Here is a 25,532-nt window from a genome sequence, read left to right on the forward strand (position 1 = left end):
ATCTGAAGAAAACCAATGTTTTTATCTAATTATCCGGCCCATTTCTTCTCGTATTGAATTTCCCTACCACACTCCCTCTGCTGCCCCCTACTTGATGATCGAGACATCTGCTGTCTTGCCTCAGGTGCAGCATATGCCTGCAGTGCACATCAGTTTTACGACGTGGAGTTGGCACACGTTGAACCGAAGACGACTGACTCAGCAAAACGCAAATCACTCCTCATGGGGCATAGCTTTGCATTCTTGCTCTGAAAATTTTTACGGGCCGGACAGCAAGCACGCGAGAATTAACTGCGATGCACTTTAGTCATGTTTGTGGAATTACAAGGTCGAGCTTTGACTCACACCTCGCTTGCTTGTCCTGATGCCTTGGAGACCCACTCATTATCTTTTACTGTTGTTTTCTGAACTTTACAAGTGTGGCTGGTGCTTTGAAAAATAAGAGTTGGAAAGACCGATTGAAGCAGCTTTTACATTGATGCTGCAACATGTCGATTTGTTTTTAATTTGAACCTACTGATATTAAGGTAGAGAGTTTCCCTGTTCGGAGTACAGGCTTCTCCGGCAATATTACGGTTCATCATTTGAATTCTCACTAAATCCACAAGGCCTAGCCTTTTACCAAAATCTATTCATCCATCAATTTTCTATTTTGCTTGTCCTCATTACAGTCATGGCTAGTTGGAGCCTATCCCAAGTAGGAAGTCAGAGTACCCGAATAAATACCACAGAAACACAAGGATATTTTACAGACTGCACAGGAAGGCAAGAACCCAAAATTGGAGGCCGAACCTCTAAAGCAGTGTTACTGTGCCTTGGCAGAGTCTAGGGTGCCTTAGAAAATTATCAACTTTCATTGACTTGATGTAAAAATGCTTTTTGAAAATGAATCCGCAAATGTGCTGTTGCTGAGTGTTTGTGCTGTCCAATGGTCTGTAATCATACCGTTCCATATCACTAGGTGTTGAAAGTAGGGTTGTTAAAAAATCAATTCTGAGCGATATGGCGATATTACGTCACACAATTCTCATATCGATTCAAAATCCGTTTGCATCGATCCTTACACATGTGTTTTTGGTGGAAACAATTCAGTAGCTGTACTCCTACTCCCGTCCAGTAGTTGGCAGCGCGCAGCAGCATTGCCTTGCAGTCTGCTAAAGTAATAACAACAAACTAATCTGAGTAGAGATTTGTGTACGTTGCCTTCTAGTGGTTGCACGGATTAGTCCTTTTTTAAATCTGAATTTTGGGCTCATTTTGACCGAAAAAACGGAGGCATGGAGTATTTAGGATCCTGCATTTAGGCAGGTCTGCAGTAAAGCAGGTTTGAACGAAAAAAAAAAAATAATAACAATTTAAAAAAAATAATGAAAGCAATATGTTGATCAAACACAAAACAAGAACATTTTTACTGGAGTTCTGGATGAGGTTTCAGGAATGAATTGATATAAATGTACTTTATGTCCATTTCGATATGTTTTTTCTGAAGTGACAAATATCGCAATAATCTATAATAATATTATCGGGATCCAATCAAATTAGTGCTGCAACGATTAATCGATTAACTCGAGTATTCGATTAGAAAAAAATATTCTAATTAAATTTTGCTGCTTCGAGTATTCGTTTAAGTGGCATTGTAATGGTTTGTTTTGAAGGTGTTGGCATTTAGCTTTATTGATTCGGGTGGATACACTGCCCTCTCGTCTGCCTCATTTCACATGGCTTAATCCAGCTGCTCCCTGTTAAAACCAACATAAGCTATGTTTTTGTTTGAGCTAAAGTTTTTTTTTTTATGCATTCGTGATTTAGTTTATAGACCCTACCCACCTACGTCACAAAACCACGTGCTCGCTGTATGGTTCCGCCCACTTGTCCGTCATTTTGACTCTGTATTAGCATTGTTTTCAATTGATGGCGGAATTTAAAATGCATTTCATGGAAGACCCGGTGCTTTCTGATGCCGCAAACTCACTGGATCTGTTGCATAAAAGGCGTTATGAGGAAAAGCTTCGTTCTATACAGTCGCCAGATCCATATTTGATGCCCAAATCGATGTTTTTCGACCCACTGTCTTCGCCCTGTCTGCCTGACATCTGCTACGCAGATATTTACAATTATCTTGTCCACACTAAATCAGCCTATTCTCACGAAAATATGAAAAACTTCAAGAGCTTGGAGGCTTATAAATACTTCGTTGCTGGTTGGGTGAAACAGGTCCTCGTCCACGAAAATTCGGCAGGAATCTATCTTGTGCTTGGAAAGGTGAGTTATGAAATTTTTAATTCAAAATCTTTTGTTATTGCTAACATCCACTGTCAAGTCTAATGTATTTCATGTCGTTTGTCAATGGAGTTAAGGCTTTTAATGTTTATATGGTTTAGCGATAGCACTCTCACTACATACATACGTGTATGTTGTCGGCGATTAGCCTAGCAATGATCTTAATTGTGGTTATTTGTCAGCCCCGTAGACGAGGCCAGTTTCTTTCACTTGGTACCAGCTAAATATTATTCAAAAAATAACAATGGTGGAAGAAAGGGAAGTCACAAACATCTTGAATTTGAAACTATGTCGTACTACGTCGTATGTTGTCGGCGATTAGCCTCGCAATGATGTTAATTGTGGTTATTTGTCAGCCCCGTAGACGAGGCCAGTTTCTTTCACTTGGTACCAGCTAAATATTATTCAAAAAATAACGATGGTGGAAGAAAGGGAAGTCACAAAAATCTTGAATTTGAAACTATGTCGTACTACGTCGTGTGTTGTCGGCGATTAGCCTCGCAATGATCTTAATTGTGGTTATTTGTCAGCCCAAAACCCTCTAAGTATATCTTAAATGCATCTTACCGGATATAAAATGACTACTACATAGTCTGTGGTGATTTTTTGGTGCCCAGTTTTCACGTCGAATTGCAGCCGTCCATTTCGCTCTCTTTGGATCCCTCGGAATATGGTAAAACTTCAAGTCTCTCCTTCCATCTTCTCTGTTAGTGCAACAAACAGCCACACACGCCTTCACCATTTTGATTATTAATGTTAAGGAGCAGAAAAACACGCCGTAAATAGGAGAAATGTACGTAGCCGTAACAGGTTAACACTATGTTTTGACGGACAAGTGGGCGGTACCATTCAGGAGAGCGGAGTTGTGACGTCACGTGGGTAGGGTCTATAGGTATATTTAGCCGTTTTTTGTGGGAATATGTGTGTGAACCATTTGTTAAGAGTAGGGTTGTTCCGATCATGTTTTTTTGCTCCCGATCCGATCCCGATCGTTTTAGTTTGAGTAGCTGCCGATCCCGATATTTCCCGATCCGATTGCTTTTTTTGCTCCCGATTCAATTCCAATCATTCCCGATAATTTTTCCCGATCATATAGATTTTGGCAATACATTAAGAAAAAAATGAATAAAACTCGGACGAATATATACATTCAACATACAGTACGTAAGTACTGTATTTGTTTATTATGACAATAAATCCTCAAGATAGCATTTACATTATTAACATTCTTTCTGTGAGAGGGATCCACGGATAGAAAGACTTGTAATTCTTAAAGGATAAATGTGACTTTGTATATTGTGACTAAATATGGCCATCTAGTGTATTTGTTGAGCTTTCAGTAAATGATACTGCAGCCATTTAACTTCTGCCCAAATGCATGATGGGAAGTGCAACCATGACTGTGCGTAGGGTCACCAATTGATATATATATTCTCTGCGTTGGGAAAGAACATAGGGTGTTAAGAAAATGATCAACTACTACCTTTCTTCCCCACATTGCCTCCCACGATAGGTAAAACGGCGTCTTTATAGACTGAACGCGACAATGCGTGAGTGGGTCGTGCAGCGCATGCGTTAATTATTTAACGTGATTGATAAAAAAATTTTTTTTTGTCTTTAACGTTTAATACAATTAGAAAACGATTTAAATTAAATATATATATATATATATTAAAAAAAGGCATGTCCGATATTTTTTTGCCGATTCCGATACTTTGAAAATGACGTGATGGGACCCGTTCGATCGGGAGCATTGAGAAAACAAAAAGTTAGCCTTTTCCAGCATATAAGCTAGCTGACTTTTGCTATGTAAGTCAGCCAATTGTTCTTTTGTTGTACATAGATCCTCATTTATTTATTTTTTTTCATGCCGTTTGAGGCTTAGCACAGGTATTTAAATTATTTTATGCTCCTTATCCGATGACTCGATTATTCGAACCAACTAGTTCATCGATTAATCGACTACTAAAATAATCGATAGCTGCAGCCCTAAATCAAATCGTGACCTATGAATCGTGATACGAATTGTATCGCCAGGTATGAGGCAATACACACCCCTAGTCAATAGGTAGCTAATTAGGATCCACGGATAGAACGACTTGTGGTTTTTAAAAGACAAGCATTATTATGAGTTCAAATAATTTGAGATAAAAATCCCTCTTGTTTTGCTTTTTATACAATTTGTAAAATTAGTTTAACTAACAGTTTACCATTGTTGTTGATGTCACAGGGCGGTGACATCACATGGTTACGCTGCCAGGTTTCCAGAGTATGACTCTAGCGACATAAGAACGTGTCATCTGTTCAACCCTTTCAATGTGAACCCAAGAGGAACACTGATGAGCCTGAAAGCACTGTCGATAGTTCACAAAACGAGCAGCAAAAGCAAAATGAACAGGAAAGATGGAATGAGACGAGAGTATGACAAAACCGGTTTTCTGCCAAAATGTTCTACACCGGCAAAATGTCCGACAAGAAGCAAATTTGACACCCAAAATACTACCGTGTGCTTTCAGCTTGTTTTGTTTAGATGCCTACAGACAGAACATACTAAAGATGCCTTAAAATACTTAAATGTAGTAATATCAAACAAGGGTGGTTTAATTACGCTACGTGACTAATGTGGTCAATCTGCTTTGAAGCTACTACAAGAAAGTATAAGAGAAAACACAGAAATAAGAGAAAAACATGCAAATACTTTTTGAGGCAATGACAAGGTAATAAAAGACTCAATAAAAACGCAAATAGTAAGTATTCGCTGCTTTTAACCTATGTGAGCATGTGTTCTGTACGTCTCTCCGCGTAGAAGGAATTGCAGAAGACCGTTAGTGTTCGTGTAGTTAGTGGCAAACGACGTCATCACCCCGCGTGTCTATTGCGCGCATAAAACATGGCACCCTCTGTAGGTCAAAACATGTACTAAATATTATATATTTTTAGGGCTGTCAAAATTAACGCATTAACGAGCGGTAATTAATTATTTTAATTAATCCCGTTAAAATATTTGACGCAATTAACGCACAAATGCCCCGCTCAAACATATTAAAAGGACAGCAAACTGAAAGGTGTACTTGTTGTGTTTTTCGGAGTTTTGCCGCCCTCTGCTGGCGCTTGGGTGCGACTGATTTTATAGGCTTCAGCATCCATGAGCATTGTGTAAGTAATTATTGACATCAACAATGGCGAGCTACTAGTTTATTTTTTGATTGAAAATTTTACAAATATTATTAAAACGAAAATATGAAGAGGGGTTGTAATATAAAATTTCTACAACTTGTACTAGTTATTATCTTTTATTTATTTTCTATAAGTTTTTATAAATATTTACATATTTTATTTATTTATATATTTATATATTTTATTTATTATTTTTATTTATCTTTTAAAAACTACAAGTCTATCTATCCATGGATTGCTTTAACAGAATGTTAATAATGGTAATGCCATCTTGTTGATTTATTGTTATAATAAAGAAATACAGTACTTATGTACCGTATGTTGAATGTATATATGAATCTCGGTCTTATCTTTCCATTCCAACAATAATCTACAGAAAAATATGGCCTATTTTATAGATGGTTTGAATTGCGATTAATTGCGATTAATTAATTTTTGAGCTGTAATTAACTCGATTAAAATTTTTAATCGTTTGACACCCCTAATATTTTTAAACCAATGACAAAATGTTATGTGTTTCTAATAATATATTTTAGTAAAAGAGAACCATTGTGGCTCATTAGAGCCTACAAGTCTAAGTCCGAGGTTCCCTTTAAAATTACAGTACTTCCCTCTGTTTTGTTTCAATTTAAAAAGTAAAATAAATATATTTTTTAAGAGAGTACTGTATTTTCTAGTAAGAAAAAAAAGAGGGTTAGGAAATTTTTTAGGTCAACAAAGACTTTACACGATTCATCGACTATCAAAACAGTCACTTGATAATCGGTTATCATTTGTCGATGAAGTAATTGTGGCAGCCCTAGTTTGCAGACATAATGGCTGTCCGAAAAAAATTAACTATAACTGTGGCCTGTGACAAAGACGAGTTTGACATCCTAGCTCTCAAAATGTGAGGCAGATTCCATTTCCATTGTGTGCTTCTTCAAAATGTGGCTTAATTCACCATTAAACGACAAACTTGGAAGAATAAAAAGATGAGGTAACTGTCATAAAGTGGGACAAAAAAGTATTTACTTGTAAACAGGGAAGCATAAAGCGTACCAAAGTCCCTGCAAACGTGATTGAAGGTCTTCTGAGGAACTCGAGGTATGTAATCATCCGGCCTCCGCTGGAAGTTTCTTATATAAAAGGGATTAGAAACAAATGTTTGCACTCATGTGGATATAATCAAGTCCGGGGCTCTGCGGCTAGCCTTTCAGCTGAGCTGCCAAGGAGGAGGGGTGGGGGTCACTTTCCAGTTCCAGGAACTCGCCGCAAGGAGTGAACATCTCGGGATGTGCGCAGTGTGGCAAAGAGGCGGCGCGGAGCAGATAGGACGGACATATCGTCTTCATTTCTCTTTTTTTTTTCCTCCTCAATCTTGGCGTCTGGCAGGAGCACTCGGTGAGCCCATCTGCTTTGAATTACCAGCGGAGGATGATGTTAACCTTCTTCCTGTCCATTATGTCCTACACATGCAATGTCAAAACATCCTGCGTCTTGCCACTGTCCCCCCCCTCTCTCCCTCTTTCTTTGGGGGGAGGTTATTTACACTCTGGCTCAATTTTAATAAGGAGAAGTGAAAACATTTGACAGTAAAAAGGGAGGCCAGGCTACTCTTTGTGTGATTTAAGGTCATCTTGTGGTTCTGAGTATCAATTATGCTCTCAAAGTTGATGGATTAATGCAAGTGGTTTTAGGGAAAGACTTGATATTACGAAATCTTCCACATATTTGCAGTTTGCTATTTACATTTCCGTCTGTGGAAGCTTTTCATGTTGTTTTATGCTCTTTCTGATATGGAAGTTATTACAACGCTAATTGTTAGCTGCCTCAAGCATAATGTTACTGAATGAAAAGATCCTAGCATAACACTGACAATATTTATGATGATAATCACACTTCAATGAAGTTAGTCGGCTTTCCATAAATTTGAAGACTGCAGACATCGTTTCGCGTGGACAGAAGTCACTGGATAGGCAGATGATAGCCCGCCAAACAGAGCGGTGGGCCCATAATTACTTCCGGGAGCATTGAAAATCTACTTGACGAATGAGGATGCACTTGACATAAAGCCCGTGTCCCATTTTGTGTCAAATTTGCAATCACAAAAACTTGAAACACACGAGAAAAGACAGGCGGCGCGAGATAAACGTGTTTTGCCAGCAAAATGATAGGCGGCCCAAGCGAAAAACTTTGACATCGAGAGCAAAAGTCTGGTAGCGAGAACAAAAAGAGAGAATTGTAAACATTGTAATTGTTTAGTTTTACATTTCAGATGCATTTGTTTGCTTAAGTGCAATTATTTTGCTTCAAGTCAAATTTTTTGCTTGCAATTTAGGAAGCCAGAAGTTTTGTTTGAATCTTTTTTGACACAAATCTAATTCCATATGGCGGAAAACATTTAGGTGACATGAAGTTCCACTCTGAGAACCCCCAATTTGTCCAAATTTCACAATTGCCTGATTTGCTTGTGTGATATATCATTGGAAAGCTTAAAATGTCAATTTTCTGGGGGAAGAAAATTTTTTAACAGAAGGGCAGAAGATTTTCATTTTTATATATTTACCCTTTTAAACGTTAATAAAAAAATAAAAAAGCAAATGTGACACAAATAATGGCTTGCTAAAATTTGCTTAAACATATTGTTCTAAGTAAAGGCCAAGGTAGGCCCTCCACATGTTTACCACACCAAATCTGGCCCCCTTTGCAAAAAGTTTGGACACCCCTGGCTTAAAGGGACAAAACCCACTTTTATCATGTGCATCCCAGCGAAAACTATCCCGTTTGATTGAAAAAACAAAATTAAGTGGAAAAAAAATAAAAGCCAGGATTTCCAGAAAGTGGCCGTCCAACATAAGGGTAGATATTTTATCAACATTATACATTTTAGCCAATAAAATGAAAGTATCCCAGATTGTCCGCCTTTCCTCGTGATGTCTTTAATACTCATTATCACATGCGCCTGTGCTGGAGTCTATGAGCATGCGTATAACTGACATCACAAAATGGCTGCACTTGCGGGTGATTTTTTTGAGTTTAACCATTATTTTCTCCATAAAGAGGTCTAAGAAATTCATATTTCTGTAATTAGGAGTGGGAACCTCTTGGTACCTCACGATACGATATGAAATACAAAGCTCACGATCACAATGATCTGACGATATGGCGATACAACGATTATCAATACACTGGTCAGGAAATCATTCTAGGATATTCTACAAACAACTAATAAACAGAAAAACAAGCTTCTGCTGTGAATTGGAATGAGTACATTACTGGGAGACGTCCAATCCATTTGAACTGGGAGGGTTCATTCGCTGCCATCCCTCCCTCTTCAAACGGATTGAACGTCTATGGCTGTCAGTGGCAGCCATTGCCAGGCAATGAGGTAATTTTGGGCCATTTCAGGTAATTTACCTGTTGATGTTCAGTTACTTCCTGTTGATTTTGGGGTATTTCATGGGTCACTTCCTGTTTATTTTGAGTTACAGGACAGGAAGTGACCTGGGAATCACCCAAATGAATAGGCAGTGACTCAAACTCAACATTAAAGGACCTGTAAATGCCCTAAAATGAACCGCAAGTGACCTGTAAATGCCCTGAAAATCAGACAGAATGATTGTGAATGCTCTGGTTTCGAATGACCAAACGTTCCCAGTCTAAATGGATTGGGCGTCGTGCACCGTCAATGCAGCCTTAGAGTTAACTGAGACACTATTAAGGTGGAAGATTTTGGTAGCAACTTGTTGGTTCCTTTTCATTTTTTTTTTTCGACATTGACACCCTTTTTAAAACGTTATCTCGATTCTTGGCAGGAGCATATCGATAACCTTTTGGGATACAAAGTCTCACGATATATCACCATTTCGATATTTTGTCACACCCCTATCTGTAATCATTGTTTATTTTCTATTATTCTATTACTGTTCACATTTTGTCTTCCAAATAAAGGTCATTTATACTAGGTGCTGTCTGTCCTTTTTAGTCAAAGTTAATTTTCTGGGCTGCAGTACCTTGGGAACATCGATGGAGACCTCCCTCATTGCACTGGGCTTCACCACTGACATGGCCCACTGGAGGTCAGAAAGAGTGACGGTCACCTTGCCCTTCAGTTGCCGGTCTGACGGATTGTCAGTCGCTCCAATCGCTCGCCTCAATGCATTTAGTCCTGCAGAAAAGATGGTGAACGTGTCATTGGGAGTGTAATCATACATGTGAAATTGAAACCAATGGTGTTATGACCAAGGTTATCATTAAGGAATCTAATACCATTTTTGATAAAAATCATAAATTATAAAAATTATAATGACAAGAAAACGGGAAATGAAATTTTATTATCACCAAGATCAATAAAATGTATTGAAATAAAAGACACTCATCCCATTTTTTTCATTTTATCCCCCAAAGCAATATTTAAACATTTCAATATGCCGATAAACATTATCTAAAATTTATCTTTGTTGACTTCTGAAAAACAAAAATTCTATTAATAATAATTTTACAAAAGAAATCCATAATTAAAAAAATAATAATTAAAAAAAGAAAGAAAAGAATATAAAACTAAATAAAATTAAACTGTTGTTTTTGGCAGTATTTTTATTTTGTATTAGCTAGAGATGTCCCGACGATCACGTCATTTTCAAAGTATCGGAATCGGCAAAAAAATATCGGACATGCCTTTTTAAAAAAAAAAAAAAAAATATATATATATATATATATATATTTTTTTTTTATTGAATCGTTTTCTAATTGTATTTAATGTTACAGACATAATGAGTTACACTCATCCAGAGTCTTTAGTTTAGGCTTAAAGTAGGGTTGTCAAATTTATCGCGTTAACGGCGGTAATTAATTTGTTTTTTAAATTTATCACGTTAAAATATTTAACGCAATTAACGCATGCGCTGCACGACCCACTCACGCATTGTCGCGTACAATCTTTAATGGCGCCGTTATACCTATATATAGAGCTAAAAGGCAGCGTAAAATAAGTAGAGTGAGTTTTGGCAGCCTTTGGAGACTTTTTTTAATTGGCTAAAGCTTTACAATCCCTCTCCCAAAGATTAGACATATCGTGGGCCGCAATGTGGGGAAGAAAGGTAGTTTTCGATCTTTTTCTTAACACCCTATGTTATTTCCCAACGCAGACAAGATATATCAATTGGTACCTCTACGCACAGTCATGGTTGCACTTACCATCATGCATTTGGGCAGAACAGTTAAATGGCTACAGTATCATTTACTGAAAGCTCAACAAATACACTAGATGGTAATATTTAGTCACAATATACAAAGTCACATTTATCCTTTAAGAATTACTAATTATTATCAAGTCTTTCTATCCGTGGATCCCTCTCACAGAAAGAATGTTAATAATGTAAATGCCATCTTGAGGATTTATTGTCATAATAAACAAATACAGTACTTATGTACTGTATGTTGAATGTATATATTTGTCCAAGTTTTATTCATTTTTTTCTTAATGCATTGCCAAAATTATCGGGAATGATTGGAATTGAATCGGGAGCAAAAAAAAAAAAAAGCAATCGGATCGGGAAATATCGGGATCGGCAGATATTCAAAATAAAACGATCGGGATCGGATCGGGAGCAAAAAAACACGATCGGAACAACCCTAGTATTAGCCTTTTGAGGCAAATACCCATTTGTCTTATATTTTAGTCATTTCAAAATGTGTTAGTCTTTGTCTAGTTTTAGTAATCATTTAACTCAAATGTTTTCATCTGTAAAATTAAATCATTTTAGTCCAATAATAAAATAAAGGTTTCCAACAATTTCAAATGAACATAGACAAGCACATATTGTGGCGGCTACAAGGACAACACCAACTTCCTGATAATACACACTCAGCAAGAAAAGCAGTAAATCATTTTCAATTAAACCCACCAAGTAACGAACTGTATGTAAAAAACAAAAAACCAAAAAAAAAAAAAAGACGATGCTCGCCACGCTAATGCTAAAGTGATGAGTTACATTTAGCGTGTGATGACCACATGGCAGAGACATTTAAAGGCTAAAGCAACATTGCATATTCTTCTGCATATTCCAAGATAAGAAACCACGTTTTCCTCTCATCGTGATTTCATCGTCCAGAAAAAATTGTCGACAAAATATTTTCGTTATCACCATTGTTGACAAAAACAACACCATGGTTTCCCCTACACATAAAAGATTGTGGTGCACCGCCACACCAAAATAAAAGCTTCTACGCCATGCAAATGAGAGTTTTTTTTGTTTTTTTTTAAGATTTAAAGATACATTCTAATTTATAATTTGTGTAATTTAGCTTGTATAATTTAACAGTACATCTAAATGAATATATATAACTCATTATGTACGCACTATTTGCCAGATGTTGTCTGAAATAGCACGTCAAATACAAATGTTTTCTATACATGCTTTATTTTGAAAATCACATTGGTTCTCCTGTTGCAAGATTGTGCCTGACTACGTTGGCGTGGAGTTGGAAATCGGGAGAAAAATCCACAGAAAGGTTTTTCAAGTTAATGAATGTAATTCTGGTTTAAGCCTGTGAAAACAACCTTAATATTGACATTGACATAATTTTTTATTTTTTCACTGGTGGTAATTTCAGATAAATATTTTGAAGTATTCAGAAAAAATGTAAGTTGTAAACGGATGAGGGTCCGTTAAAAGAGGGATTATTATTGTTGTACGTCAATGTCGTACGTATTGTGGCCAAATAAAGAAAAAAAAAAAAAAACGACCACGAGATGACTATTTATTCGACATCAGTTCTCGTGGTAATAGCTTGAATTCTTTTCTCATATTACTAGGAGAATAAAAGTCGTATTATTGCGTAGGGCTAATGTAGCTAAATAAGCAGCTACGTACTTGATGTAAGAGTGTTGCAGTCTCTTAAAATCAACAATATTGAAGGCATTTTGTGTTTTACAATCAGTCTTACAAATAAGGAAGTCATTAATATTTTGCCTCATCTACATCAAATTAGTTTCGATAGAATGATTTATGCTAATGGTTCATTGTAACTACCAGCTAAGGTACATGTACAGCACGTAAAGTGTGTACCGGTGTACAGCTACATTCCCTTATGTAATATACAACTTTTTTTTTTTTTTGTCGTAGCAATAGTATAACTTTATTCTCGCAGTCCTTTTATTTATCTATATATTTCATTTAGACCGAATACTCCATCGTAAATGTAATCCTTTAGTAAATTAGCCTGGCTAATGAAATATTTCAAATAGATCTTTGTTACGGTTCTTCTTGGAAAAATATAAAAATAAATTTTCATTTGTCATGATATGAAGCAATTTTGCTGCGGCATGACATGGTGGTGCTGTCCGTCTCTGATGCAGCCCACCACTACCACAGCTTAAAAAAAATCCTAGGGGAAACCCTGAACACTGGTTAAACTGTAATGAAAAATTCAAACTATTATAATCTTGTTTCTGACAAACTAAAAATGAACTGTTTGGCCTTAATTAGCACAGGAAAAAAGGGATATTAGCAGGCAATCCTGGATCAACATCAAAAGACATCAGCTAGGAAGTTGAAGCTTGGGCGCAACTGGGTTTTCCAAATGGATAGAGTTACAATATACTGGCAATCTGGTTGAAGAGTGGTTCAAGGTAACATCCAGTTGCTAATTTTTAAAAGTGGCCATTAAAAAGTCAAGATCTCAATATTGACTGAATATTTACAGCAAACCCGTAAGACGTCCTAAAACTCCCCTCAATTTGATTAAAAGGAACTATCCGGGTAAAAAAAACGGTTTGAATCGTTGCCTTCAAATACAGTCAGACTGTGACAAGTCAGTAGGACTTGTTTATGACGTTGTGACTCGAGGCGTTTGGTCCAGGTTCCAACTTTTAATCCAATTTAAACTGCATAGCATTCGGGCTGATGCACGATGCGACTATACATGCCGGGAAAATTCAAACCAAATGAACATTAATTCCCCTTTTTTGACATAACCTGGAAGTGCATGAGGTATGAATAGAAGACATCAACATTAAAGCCAGGAGGAGACAAGCTAAACATTGATGCGTCACTATCAAAATTCAGCCTTTGTTGGCCTCACAAAAGGAGTCACGGGAAACAGCTTAAGGAGAAAATAGCGAGGCGACGAGTGAATTTGGAAGCACAAAGCAGAGGATGTTGGGAAGAAAGAGCATATTTATTTGCAGGAAGGGGTGTTTATTAGCACTAAAAAGAAGGCTCAATGCTGGATAGTGGCATTAAAGCAAGAGAAGTTATTCCAAACATTTACGGTGGACAGATGGAATGCTCCGTTCGTTTCACGGTTCAACTATTCCAAGCTCAAAGTCTCAGATCGTGCAGTATTTATCGCTTCAGCCTCACGTCAGCTAACTCGTATATCAGTCGGGATGTTCCGCGGTTGCTATAAAGCTGACATAGTAGATGGATTGGGAGGATTTTGAAGATGAGACAATTTTACACACACACATAAAAAGATTTTTCTTTTTCTATGACTCATACGCATGTGGGTCAACCAGGTCAACATGTAGTAGCGCAAACGATATAAGTGACTCATGAATTGTAAGGCTTTACAGAAATGAAATAAAATGCAATTTATATTAACCCTTGAGAGTCGAAGGACGCGCCGGCGCGTCCTCAGCGCACGTCGTCTTTGAAGCGCCCTCACGTTTTAATTACGTCACCCACATGCCGTTGGTTGGTCTCGTTTTAAAGTGCGGAAGTTGCGGTTTACTCTCGTTATTATGTGAAGTCAATCGACCAACTAAAACGTGAGATATTGTCATTTAAGTTTGATAGTTTTATTGTCATCTCAAAAAAACATTAAAATGCTGCATGGATCATTTGTTTATGTCTATATTTCGATCATTTCTTGTCCTTTTTCAAAACGGAAGCTCCATGAAAAAAACACAAATCAAACGAACCCTTTCGAAGTCACAGTGGAAGCACAAAATGCGTTTTTTTTTGTTTTTTTTTAAATAAATAAAACTGCCGTGCGAGGTTCCACCGAACGAGAGGGAGGAGTGTTCTGAAGCAGCGAGGTGGCGAGCGACGGCCGTTTGGATCAAGCAGCGACTTTGTGTGACTTTGAGAATGAACGGAAAACTAAATTTAGCGCAAGCAATTGTGCTTTTTGATCAACTTGAGGAAGAGGATGGTCTAAATTCGTCATCATCGTCTTCTTCGGAAGAGTCCTTGAGTGAAGATAGTGACGGATTGAACACGTGGGTAAGCCAACTCACTTTTTTTTTTTTAATGCTGAAAAAGTTTCTTTTGAAAGTTTCTTTTGATATTGCAAGACAAAGTTAATTTTGATGCAATATAAGTGTGTGTTTGTGTATATAATAATAAAATGTGCATATCAGATCAAAGTCGTACGTGCACTGTGTGTATCCCAGGCAGGAATTTATAATTTGTGTTCTTCTTTCTATATGAAGATTAGGGATGTAGCACATATTCATCAGCTATGGTATTGCTATGGTATTCTTTCTATTGTCATACATATAGATTTCCATTATTATTTATTGCTGTATATATTTTTATTTTATACTTTATTATTTTCATAAATACTGACTTTTTTTTTCATGTACATTTATAGTGACAATGAAAAATCTACATTCACTGCCCGAATGGAAAGAGGACGAGGGAGAAGGGGTCATCACGGAAGAGCGATGAGATGTCAGCGGAGGGGAGGCTGAAGAAGTCCGCGCGGCAGAAGCCGATCACCACTGGCTCAGCCTGCACCTGTGCCATGGAGCACAGAGCAAGACACAGACACTGCCCCACACACTGACACACCCCGGAGACCACCAGGACCTCAGGTGAATCGTGAACATGCATACACCCCAAAAGAACTTTTTGACCTGTTCTTCACCTTCGACAATGATGAATATGTGCAAACACACAAACCAGTATGGCAGAGTCCGAAAAGAGATTGGGAAAAAGTTTGTGTGGACAGACACTACAGCGGAGGAGCTTGAAAAATTTATTGGACTCCTCTTGTACATGTCTTTGGTTTCACTTCCAACTGTGAAAGATTATTGGAAGGCAAGGAATTCCAGGACGAAACAGCTTTTCGGAGTGGCATGCCTGAAAAAAATTTAACTTGTTTATTGTAAATATTTTTGAAAATACTTTTTTTTCCAATGCTATTTTTTTTTTTTTCCCCACAATCAGTCTTCTCAATTTGTGTATGTGTGTTCAAGAAGCTTCATTGTGTGTACATAGTTTTCATCAGGTGATGGGCCGCAATACCTAAACTCATAAAGAGATGGCATCTAAACACTTTTTGTGTTAGATGGTATATATTTTTCACTGTTCTTCACTGTTTGGTCTGCTGTATATAACCTGTTTTGACTAGAGCATGTATAAAAGCAAAAAACGCCTATGGCTATACCTGTTGTTTATGTTGAATTGTCAAATATAAGACTATTTATTCTAAATTTTTTTGGTTGAATGTTCATCCTAACATGTTGAATAAATATTATAAAGTTTCAAAACGGTTCGTTACGCATGTTTGGTTGTCAATTGGACATCAATATTAAAAATTTTCACAAAACGATTTTGGAATTTTTGGTCTTTTTGGGCCCAAAATGATGATTTATAATTGGTCAGTGAAGGAAACAACAGTTTGGACATGAAGTTCAAGGTGTCACAAAAAAAGGGACCAAACCAGGCCATCGTAAACAATTCTTTCTTTGAAATATAAAGGCAACTTCAAAGGCATGCAAAATCAGACAAAATAGGCCCAGACCTTAAAGGGTTAAGTGAAACTGGAGTATTCATGAAAAGTGCTATTGTGAAGAAATGCAACTTTGCAACAAACCCAAAGAAGCAACCATTCTCAGTTCCAACAAGTTCAATGACTTTTTGAGTAAGAGCTGAATACACAGATAAAACACATAAAACGTCACTTTGTTCTCCCATTGGTCTGACTTTATAACCAGTCCTATGTACATAAAAGTCCCGTTTCTCCGAAAAAATGTTCACAAGAAAAGAATCCACCCGACAAGTGTCAATTTGATCATTTATGGTTTAAGATTGGCATTACCACCTTGCACACTCAAACGTACCTTCAGGATGGAAAATTTTGGGGTGAAAGTATCGAAGGTGAGTGTTTATTCAAATATAATACATTGCCTCAGAGGGTATTTTGGCGCGGCGAAAAGTGTCTGGTTTCATTTAGTCTGTAAGACAAATTCTTTTACAACAGTATTTGAAGCAGTTTAATGCCAGCGCAAAAGTCAGTGTGGACGAAAAAAATAAATAATCTTCAAGAGACATCTCAATGGCACTTGATATATTTCCTATGCCACTCTCGGTTTAACGCGGAACACGATGGATTTGCCAGGTTACATACCGGAGTTCTCGCCAACCCGACTGGCTCGCAAGGTTAATAATGATCTACAGTTCTGAGAAATGCTTGGAAACAAAAGAGTCCATAAGTCGGCCATGACGGGATGTGGGCAAAGGTGTGCAATCCTGAGAATAATTTATTGAGGCAATAAAAAGCGGAAAATGTTGTGTACTTTTTGGGTTTGAATGCCTTGTCTTGTTCTTGATGGGAAGGTACCCTAATCTTGACCCTTTCAGAGAGAGGCTCACTTTGGCTACGTTCATACTACAGGTCTTAATGCACGAATCCGATTTTTTCGTGTTTTTCCCGACTCGAGTGAGGCATTAACTTGACAATCTGAACGTGACAAGTCGCATAGAACTGGACCATTTCAAATCCAATCTGGGTCACTTTCGTATGTGGTTCAAATCCGATCCGGGCCACATTTTTCCAGACTGTCGCGGCGGTGTGTACTGTCCAGTCTCTCAATTCGGAATTCATGCAGCAATTACGTCATCAAAAAGCGAGAGAGACTCCACGTTAGCGGTGCAGCTGTGCATTATTAGCGCCTAGCTTGCCTTGAACACGGCTTTTTAGGAAGCATCGGACTTGACAACAGTCATAAAAAAAATAAAAATGGGTTGAGGATAAGCCTGAGAATGATCGGTTTTCTGTCTGGTCCATATAAGCAATATTTCAACATTGCTTACACGGCCGAGAGTCGGGGCAAACTGCGCGTATGTGTGTGTGACATGTACGGACAGTGCAGGCATGCTATCGATCCATATACTTTGAATATAAACCTAAACTGGGATTATTTATGTCTGTTATTTGTGTCCTATTTTTAAAAAGCCAAATATGATATCCCTGGAATGACGGATGACAGCCAGCATGTGTGGTCATTTGTTTTGATGCTTCTGCGCATGCGGGTCGTCTTGCTCAGCGCTTGTCAGACTGCGAATTAGCGCGCATGCGTAATACTTGAATGGTCTCAATGGACAAAGGCAGTCTGAACGGGCACGCCAAAAAAACAGATATGACAAAAAATCGGATTGTGCATTAAGACCTGTAGTATGAACGTAGCCTTTGTGTCATCGAAACTTCATCCTTCATCGACTATCATTCACGTGTTGCCATGATTGCTGTGTTTGCCTGTACCCATCCCGTTAATGTGAAAATTCTATTAAAAAAAAAAAAATCACTTTATGTTGCGACCAGTTAGAGGTAAGATCGTAAGCTCAAACCCGAACTAAACTCGGCCCAAATTTCGGGCCCAAAATGTCAATTATTACGTTCGGGTTGGGTTGGGCCGGGCTTCTCTCTTGCCAACTTTTTAAAAATAAATATATATTTATATATTATGTATACTAATACGAATTATGGATGTTAAAGTAATACTTGTTATGAAATAAATAATTTGGATACAACAGAGAAGGCGTTGTATGGCAATAACAAATAAGAGCCGTAGACCAGAGCATGCCCTGCGCTAGTGTTGTATCTGTTGTGAACGATTCGTTCTTTTTGAACGAATTGTTTGGGTGAACGAGACCGAACTAATCACTTTCTGCACTGATTAGTTCATAAGGAAGTTGGGAGTCGGCACTTGTGTGGGAGGGTGTTGAGCAAGCGGCACGCCAGCCTCATCGCGGGCAGGGGGAGGGAGCGGAAACAGAATCAGAGCGTCCGTCACTCAGTTCCACGTGTGGCCAATAAGCAGCCAGCGTGCAGGCGGGGGGCAAGACTGAGTTATGTCACTTCCCGCTCAGTGATACGGTCCTCCGGCTCCTGACCGAGATTGATGCTAACTTGACTTTCCAGTCACGCAGTGAACGAGTCAAAAGTGAAAGGAAAGGAATTTGTCTTATATTTGTTAATGTGGAGCCTATCATGCGCTGCTTAAACACACAAAAACACCACGCAAACCTAGTGAGCATGGTTTAATGTACCACTTTTCTCAACATACTCGGGTTCTACATATGACAAAATCCGAGCAAATATACAGTAGTTTAAAACTATTTCGCCAGTAGCTACGAGGCAAGCAAAAGGTGAGCTGTGGACGCGTCACGGCAGCGCAGGGGGGAGAGAACTGTCAATCTATGGAGGCTTACCTCATCTGTGCGCAGGAAAATGAATATTTAGTGTGATCACCATAATACTGATTTGCAATGAAACGGTATAGACCCTACTCACATGACGTCACAACCACACCTCCGCGCCATATTGTCCGTCAACTCGTCGTGTTGACGCATTACCGCTACGTAAATTCCTCCTATTATGGCATGTTTTTCTGCTCGTTAACATTAATAATCAAAATGGTGAAGACGTGTGTGGCGGTCGGTTGCAATAACAGAGAAGATAGACGGAGAGACCTGAAGTTCTACCGTATTCCGAGAGACCCGGAGAGGAGAGCGAGATGGACTACTGCAATTCGACGAGAAAACTGGGCTCCAAACGATTACCACAGATTATGTAGTAGTCATTTTATATCTGGTAAGATGCATTTAATATATATTTAGAGGGTTTTGGGCTGACAACCACAATTAAGATCATTGCTAGGCAGGGGTCGCGTTAACCGGATATTTTCCGTCGTTGACCGGTTTTTTAAAACGGTGACGGAAAAAGCTGAAGTCCGTCCGTCATTTTGACAGGTTGCAATTCACACCCCAGACCACAGGGTGGCGAGTTAGCATATTAATTAGCTATTGTCTCTCTTAATGCATGACGTCGTTGGCTCTTCTGTCAGAATATTGTAGCGCCACCGGGGTCTGGCGGCGGCACCGTGATTGACACATCAACGCGAGGTTCTTATTGGTGCACCCGGTGTGCCAGTGTGTCATCCAATTGATGGACAAGATTGCCACCTGTGTATAGACCCCAATCACATGACTTCACAACTCCGCCCCCCTGACTGGAGCCGCCATATCGTCATGTTTACACATTACCACTACGTACATGCCTCCTATTACGGCGTGTTTTTCTGCTCGTTAATATTAATAATCAAAATGGTGAAGGCGTGTGTGGCGGTTGGTTGCTGTAACAGAAGATAGACGGAGAGACTTAAGTTCTACCGTATTCTGAGAGACCCGAAGATGAGAGCGAGATGGACTGCTGTAATTCGACAAGAAATCTGGGCACCAAACGATCACCACAGACTATGTAGTAGTCATTTTATATCTGGTAAGATGCATTTAATATATATTTAGAATATTTTGGGCTGACAACCACAATTAAGATCATTGTGTGACGTTGGTGATTGGGGTCTATATCGTTGCCTCTTTTTCTTTGGGGGCGGAGTTGTTGGCGGTAAGCAGAGTAAAAAGGGAGAAAAATACCACGACTTCCGTGTCTAATTTTTCGCCGCCAAGCAAGCGTTACAATATTAATTAAAAATGAATAAAAACTAAACTATTGAATATGTCATCATTATCATTTTAAAAATTTAAGTGACGGGTAAAAATAGACTATGACCGGATTTTTATGACCCTGTCAGTCAAAATGACAGACAACGAAAATGTCTAGCGCAACCTCTGGGCTAGGCTAATCGCCGACAACATACCGTTTCAAATTCAAGATGCTTATTTGTTCCACCATCTTTATTTTTTCAATAATATTTAGCTGGTAACAAGTGAAAGAAGCTGGCCTTGTCTACGGATCATCGGTTAAACAGGGGTGTCCAAACTTTTTGCAGAGGGGGCCATATTTGGTGTGGTAAAAATGTGGGGTGCTACCTGGGCTGATTTACGTAGAACAATACATTTAAAGAAATTTTAGCAAGCCCTTCTGTGTGTCACATTTGCTTTATTATTTTTTTTTCAATTCATAATTTCAACAATCTCGCCTTTGTGGCGTTCTCTTTCGACCCTTGGGCTCTTGCGAAATACTGCTGCTGTGAAATTAAATTAGCTTCAAGTTGCTTTAATTTCTCGTTGCGTATCTTCCGCGACTGTCTCTTTGCAAATGAGGCAGACACAGTTGTGTATTTTATTGAAGAAATAGTCCAATATGCACCTATCCTTGATGCGTTGCAGTCAACTTTTTTTTTATTGATTGTCGCCATTTTAGAAAATTGGAAGTAAAGGGTCACACGGGGTAATGATGCTTAGAGTGCTGCTCTTAAAGTTTTTCAAACTTTCGTGAGAATAGGCTGATTTTGTGTGGACAAGATAGTTGTAGATATCAGGGTAGCAGATGTCAGGCAGAAAGGGCGAAGACAGCGGGTCGAAAAATATCGATTTAGGCATCAAATATGGATCTGGCGAATGGATAGACTGAAGCTTTTCCACATAACGCCTTTTATGCAACGCATCCAATGAGTTTACAGCGTCTGAAACCACCGGGGCTTCCATTAATTGCACTATAAATTGCACGACAAATTGAAACCAGTGAGAATACGGATGAACACTGACGGACAATATGGCGGCCGGATACAGCGACACGTCATTCTGTGACGTTGGTGAGTAGGGTCCATATACATGTAGAAAATTTTCCGTTTTTTTTTTTTTCGTGTCAGAGCGTGTCAGTTGTTGGTTGGTTTGACAAATTAATGTCCATCCGTCCATCCTGCGCTACTCAACCGGCCAAAAACAATTCAAGCAGGCACTGGTGATGTAGCAATATCCATTTTTCTTAACATACTAATGAGAGTGGAAAGGCGACATTATAAAGAGTAAACAATTATTTCTCGCTAGCATTTGACAATCTATTAATACCAGTGCAAAAATATTACAATACGATCTTCTTAATACTGATTTGCAATGAAACTTATTTATATCAAAATTTAGTATCGTTTTCATTTCATAGCAACACATTTGACAACCAGCTATTTACACTTTAGTTTTAATAAGTTACAAAAAAATAATATTGATGAGCATAAAAACAGAAACAACTGAGCGTGAGGTAAATATAATGTGTTGGTCGTTCCATATTTAGAAATTAAACTTTCGATTTTTCTTTTTATTTGCGTGACAGCAAACGTGTCACTGAGGCGGTAGCGGCAGTTGTATATGTGATCAAGATCTTGTTAGAGAAAGTCCGTGCGCCCCCGAGCCTACCCAAAAGGAAAGTGTTTAACCGTGTCCTAAATCAAAATGCATGTACGAGCCATGACTTTGATCCCATAGAAATACGACAGACGACGCGGAAGTTCTCCCTCGCTATTGCAGCAGCGAGGGAGAGACGAGACGAGGCGGCGAAAACAGAATGATGTAGTCTGTCACTCACTTCTGAATTTACGACGAGCGACCAGTTAGGAGCCTGTTTGCAAGAGGGGGCGGGACCAAATGATGTCACTTCCCGTTCAGTTATATTACTAAGCGGTCTTTGGTGATTCGTTTGGCAACGTCACTTCCCGTTCACTAATCAAACGATTCGTTGAACGATTTGTTTGAACGAGTCTTTTTAATGAACGAACCGGAATGGATTCGTTTATTCAAGTGAACGACATATCCCTTCACTACCCTGCGTATGTGAACACCGTGGCCCCGCCCTCTTTTTAATCTTCCCCTCAGCATCTATAGACCTTACTCACCTACGTCATAAAATGACGTGTCGCTGTATCCGGCCGCCATATTGTCCGTATTTTTTAGACTTATTCTCATTGTTTTCAATTAGTCGTGCAAGTTATAGAGCAATTCATGGAAGCCCCGGTGTTATCTGACGCTGTAAACTCATTGGATGCGTTGCATAAAAGGAGTTATGTGGAAAAGCTTCAGTTTATCCATTCGCCAGATCCATATTTGATGCCTAAATCGATGTTTTTCGACCCGCGGTCTTCGCCGTCTTTGCCTGACATCTGCTAGCTACCCTGATATTTACAACTATCTTGTCCACACAAAATCAGCCTATTCTCACGAAAGTTTGAAAAACTTCAAGAGCTTGGAGGCTTATAAATACTTTGTTGCTGGTCGGGTGAAACAGGTCCTCGTCCACGAAAATTCGGCAGGAATCTATCGTGTGCTCGGGAAGGTGAGTTACGAAATTTTTAATTCAAAATCTTTTGTTCTTGCTAACATCCACTGTCAAGTCTAATGTATTTCATGTCATTTGTCAATGGAGCTAGGGCTTTTAATGTTCATATGGTTTAGCGATAGCACTCTCACTACATACATATATAATATGTAATAAATATGAAGTGCGATAGCACTACTCCAGATTGTCCCTAGTTGAATTTATTTTTTGGCTTTTGACCTCAATAGTGAAATTGTAAATTAATTGTATGACAACTGTCTGATTATCCCCTTATAATTATATATTTTCAGGTAGTTCATTCACAACGTCTGAGTGTATGTTGTCGGCGATTAGCCTAGCAATGATCTTAATTGTGGTTGTCAGCCCAAAACCCTCTAAATATATATTAAATGCATCTTACCAGATATAAAATGACTACCACATAATCTGTGGCAGTCGTTTGGAGCCCAGTTTTCTTGTCGAATTGCAGCAGTCAATCTCGGTCTCCTCTCCGGGTCTCTCGGAATACGGTAAAACTTCAAGTCTCTCCGTCTATCTTCTCTGTTTTTGCAACCGACCGCCACACACGACTTCACCATTTTGATTATTAATGTTAACGAGCAGAAAAACACGCCATAATAGGAGGAATTTACGAAGCGCTAATGCATTAACATGACGAGTATACGGACAACATGGTGCGGGGGCGTGGCTGTGACGTCACGTGAGTAGGGTCTATTAAACATTTTTGACCAGGTATTTTGCCTTTGGCACTGGACTGCTTGACTGTGTGCATGGCATTCTGAAGTCTGAAGACTACCAATATATAAAAATACACTTCAAAAAGCACTTGAAAATGGTTTGAGAGCAAGCACTGGAGACTTCTTAAGTGGCCAGCAATGAGTCCAGCCCTGAATCCCATAGAACACATGTGGAGAGATCTGAAAATAGCAGTTTGGAGAAGGAACCCTTCAAATCTCAGAGACCTGGAGCAGTTGTCCAAAGAAAATAGTCTAAAATTCCAGCAGAACATCGAAAGAAATGGAAGATGGATACCAGAAGCGGTTGTTTACAGTTATTTTGTCTAAAGGTTATGCTACCACGTTTTAGGCTGAGGGTGCCAATACTTTTGTTCGGCCCATTTTTTGAAGTTTTGTGTGAAATGATAATGATTTCATTTTTTCCCCCCATTGTTTTTTGTGTTTTTTCATTGCAAGCAAAATAATGAAGATATTACTACCAAAGCATTTGTAATTGCAATCATTGTCTGGGAGAAATGAGCATTATCTGACAGAATTGCAGTGGTGCCAATACTTTTGGCCAGCACTGTAAGTACTCAGGTTCATATAGTCCGAAAGCGGCTAATATATCGATATGAAGATACATCATGATACTTCATTTTAAAAAAGATGTCACTGTTTTATAAAGGAACTAACAGGCTGCTAGCCAAATTTCTCCACTACACCATAATCTTCTACTAGAACAGTCTCAGAACTCATTGGCTGCCATTGATGGCGCTTGACGTCCAATTCATTTTGACTGGGAGGGGGCGAATGAACGAATGTTCATGTATGGACAGATTGTCCTTGACACTGACAAAAAACATTGTGAGAAGTTGCCGGCGCGGAATGTCTGCAGCGGCCCGATGCTCACTCATCAAACGGAATTTCGTTGTCATCTTGTGATTTTTTTGCTGGTGTCAATGACTAATAAATCTTGAATCTGAATCACCATATTGCAAGATATTCGTTATCATGAGCCTTGTATCGCAAATTGTATCATAACGGGAGACCCAATACATCTTACGACTCTTTTTGAACTCGTACATTTTAGGTGATGAACGGTAGCTACAGGACTACAACAATGCGAGATAAGCAGAAAGTGAAGGACTGACTGACTGAAAGAGGCCTGTTTTATAACTCTGAATGAAACCCTGTATGCGGGCAATGATTAGTAGTTGCAAAGCCACCCCGCAATTCCGTTTCCAACCCCACGGCTGGCTAACCGTAAATTAACGACAAGCATTTCCAATGCATATGCGCGCCTTCCTGCTCGGAGACGAAAGGGTTGCGGGGTGAGGGGGGTTCTTGGTGTGGCAAATGTTGAAAGTGGTCCAGTCGGGCTGGAAGCCAAGTTGAAGATTGCATCCTGTTTAGATTTTAGAAGTACAGCTGAGGTGGACAATGAACGAAATGGTTTGTCAACAATATCGAGGTTGATGTGTTTTTGTAGTTCGAGATATGCGCCGCGTCTCAACGTTCAACCACCGAAAATTCCACTGCTTAGCTTGCACAAAAACATCTGGTCGGAGTGGAAGCGAGATGGCGAGGCAGGATGTGGAAGGAGATGCGGCGCAACGGCCACAACACGCAACATGTGCGCGAACCGCCAATGTGGCAGCTGACTGCCCTGCGACGGCCCTGGTGGTGCTGGTGGCAACCGACGCCTCACAGAGGACGTGGGCATCGCTGACAAACATCAAAAGGCAACATTTTTACGGTTGATAGTTTGGAAGGGGTTTTGTTAGAAGTGAAAAGACCCAAAAAGCCCTATTAGTTGGACGATAAGTCGCAGTTTTTTCTTTTTCTCTCTTCATAGTTTGGCCAGGGGTGCGACTTATATTCCGGAACGACTTATGTGTAAAATTATCAACACATTATTATAGCATTGTTATATCATGTTATTTATGTTGTACTTACCTGAGTAACTCTTAATAGCTATGTTACGTTAACATACCAGGCACATTCTCAGTATGTTGTTTATGGGTCATGGAACGTTAGCATACCGTACACTTATTCAGCTTGTTGTTCTTT

At 38.9% G+C, this 25,532-nt stretch overlaps 1 protein-coding gene across 3 annotated transcripts in view; it reads right to left on the reverse strand.

The window, feature by feature from the left end:
- Positions 1 to 25,532, reverse strand: part of afg2a (AFG2 AAA ATPase homolog A) — a 247,741-nt gene that overhangs the window by 189,031 nt on the left and 33,178 nt on the right. For all 3 annotated transcript variants that reach the window (XM_057849913.1, XM_057849915.1, XM_057849914.1), the window contains exon 11: positions 9,453 to 9,607. In XM_057849913.1, coding sequence (XP_057705896.1) covers positions 9,453 to 9,607 — 155 coding nt within the window. The remainder of the gene's footprint in view (positions 1 to 9,452; positions 9,608 to 25,532) is intronic.

This window comes from Corythoichthys intestinalis, chromosome 11 (genome assembly GCF_030265065.1).
Source record: "Corythoichthys intestinalis isolate RoL2023-P3 chromosome 11, ASM3026506v1, whole genome shotgun sequence".
Lineage (NCBI taxonomy): Eukaryota > Metazoa > Chordata > Actinopteri > Syngnathiformes > Syngnathidae > Corythoichthys > Corythoichthys intestinalis.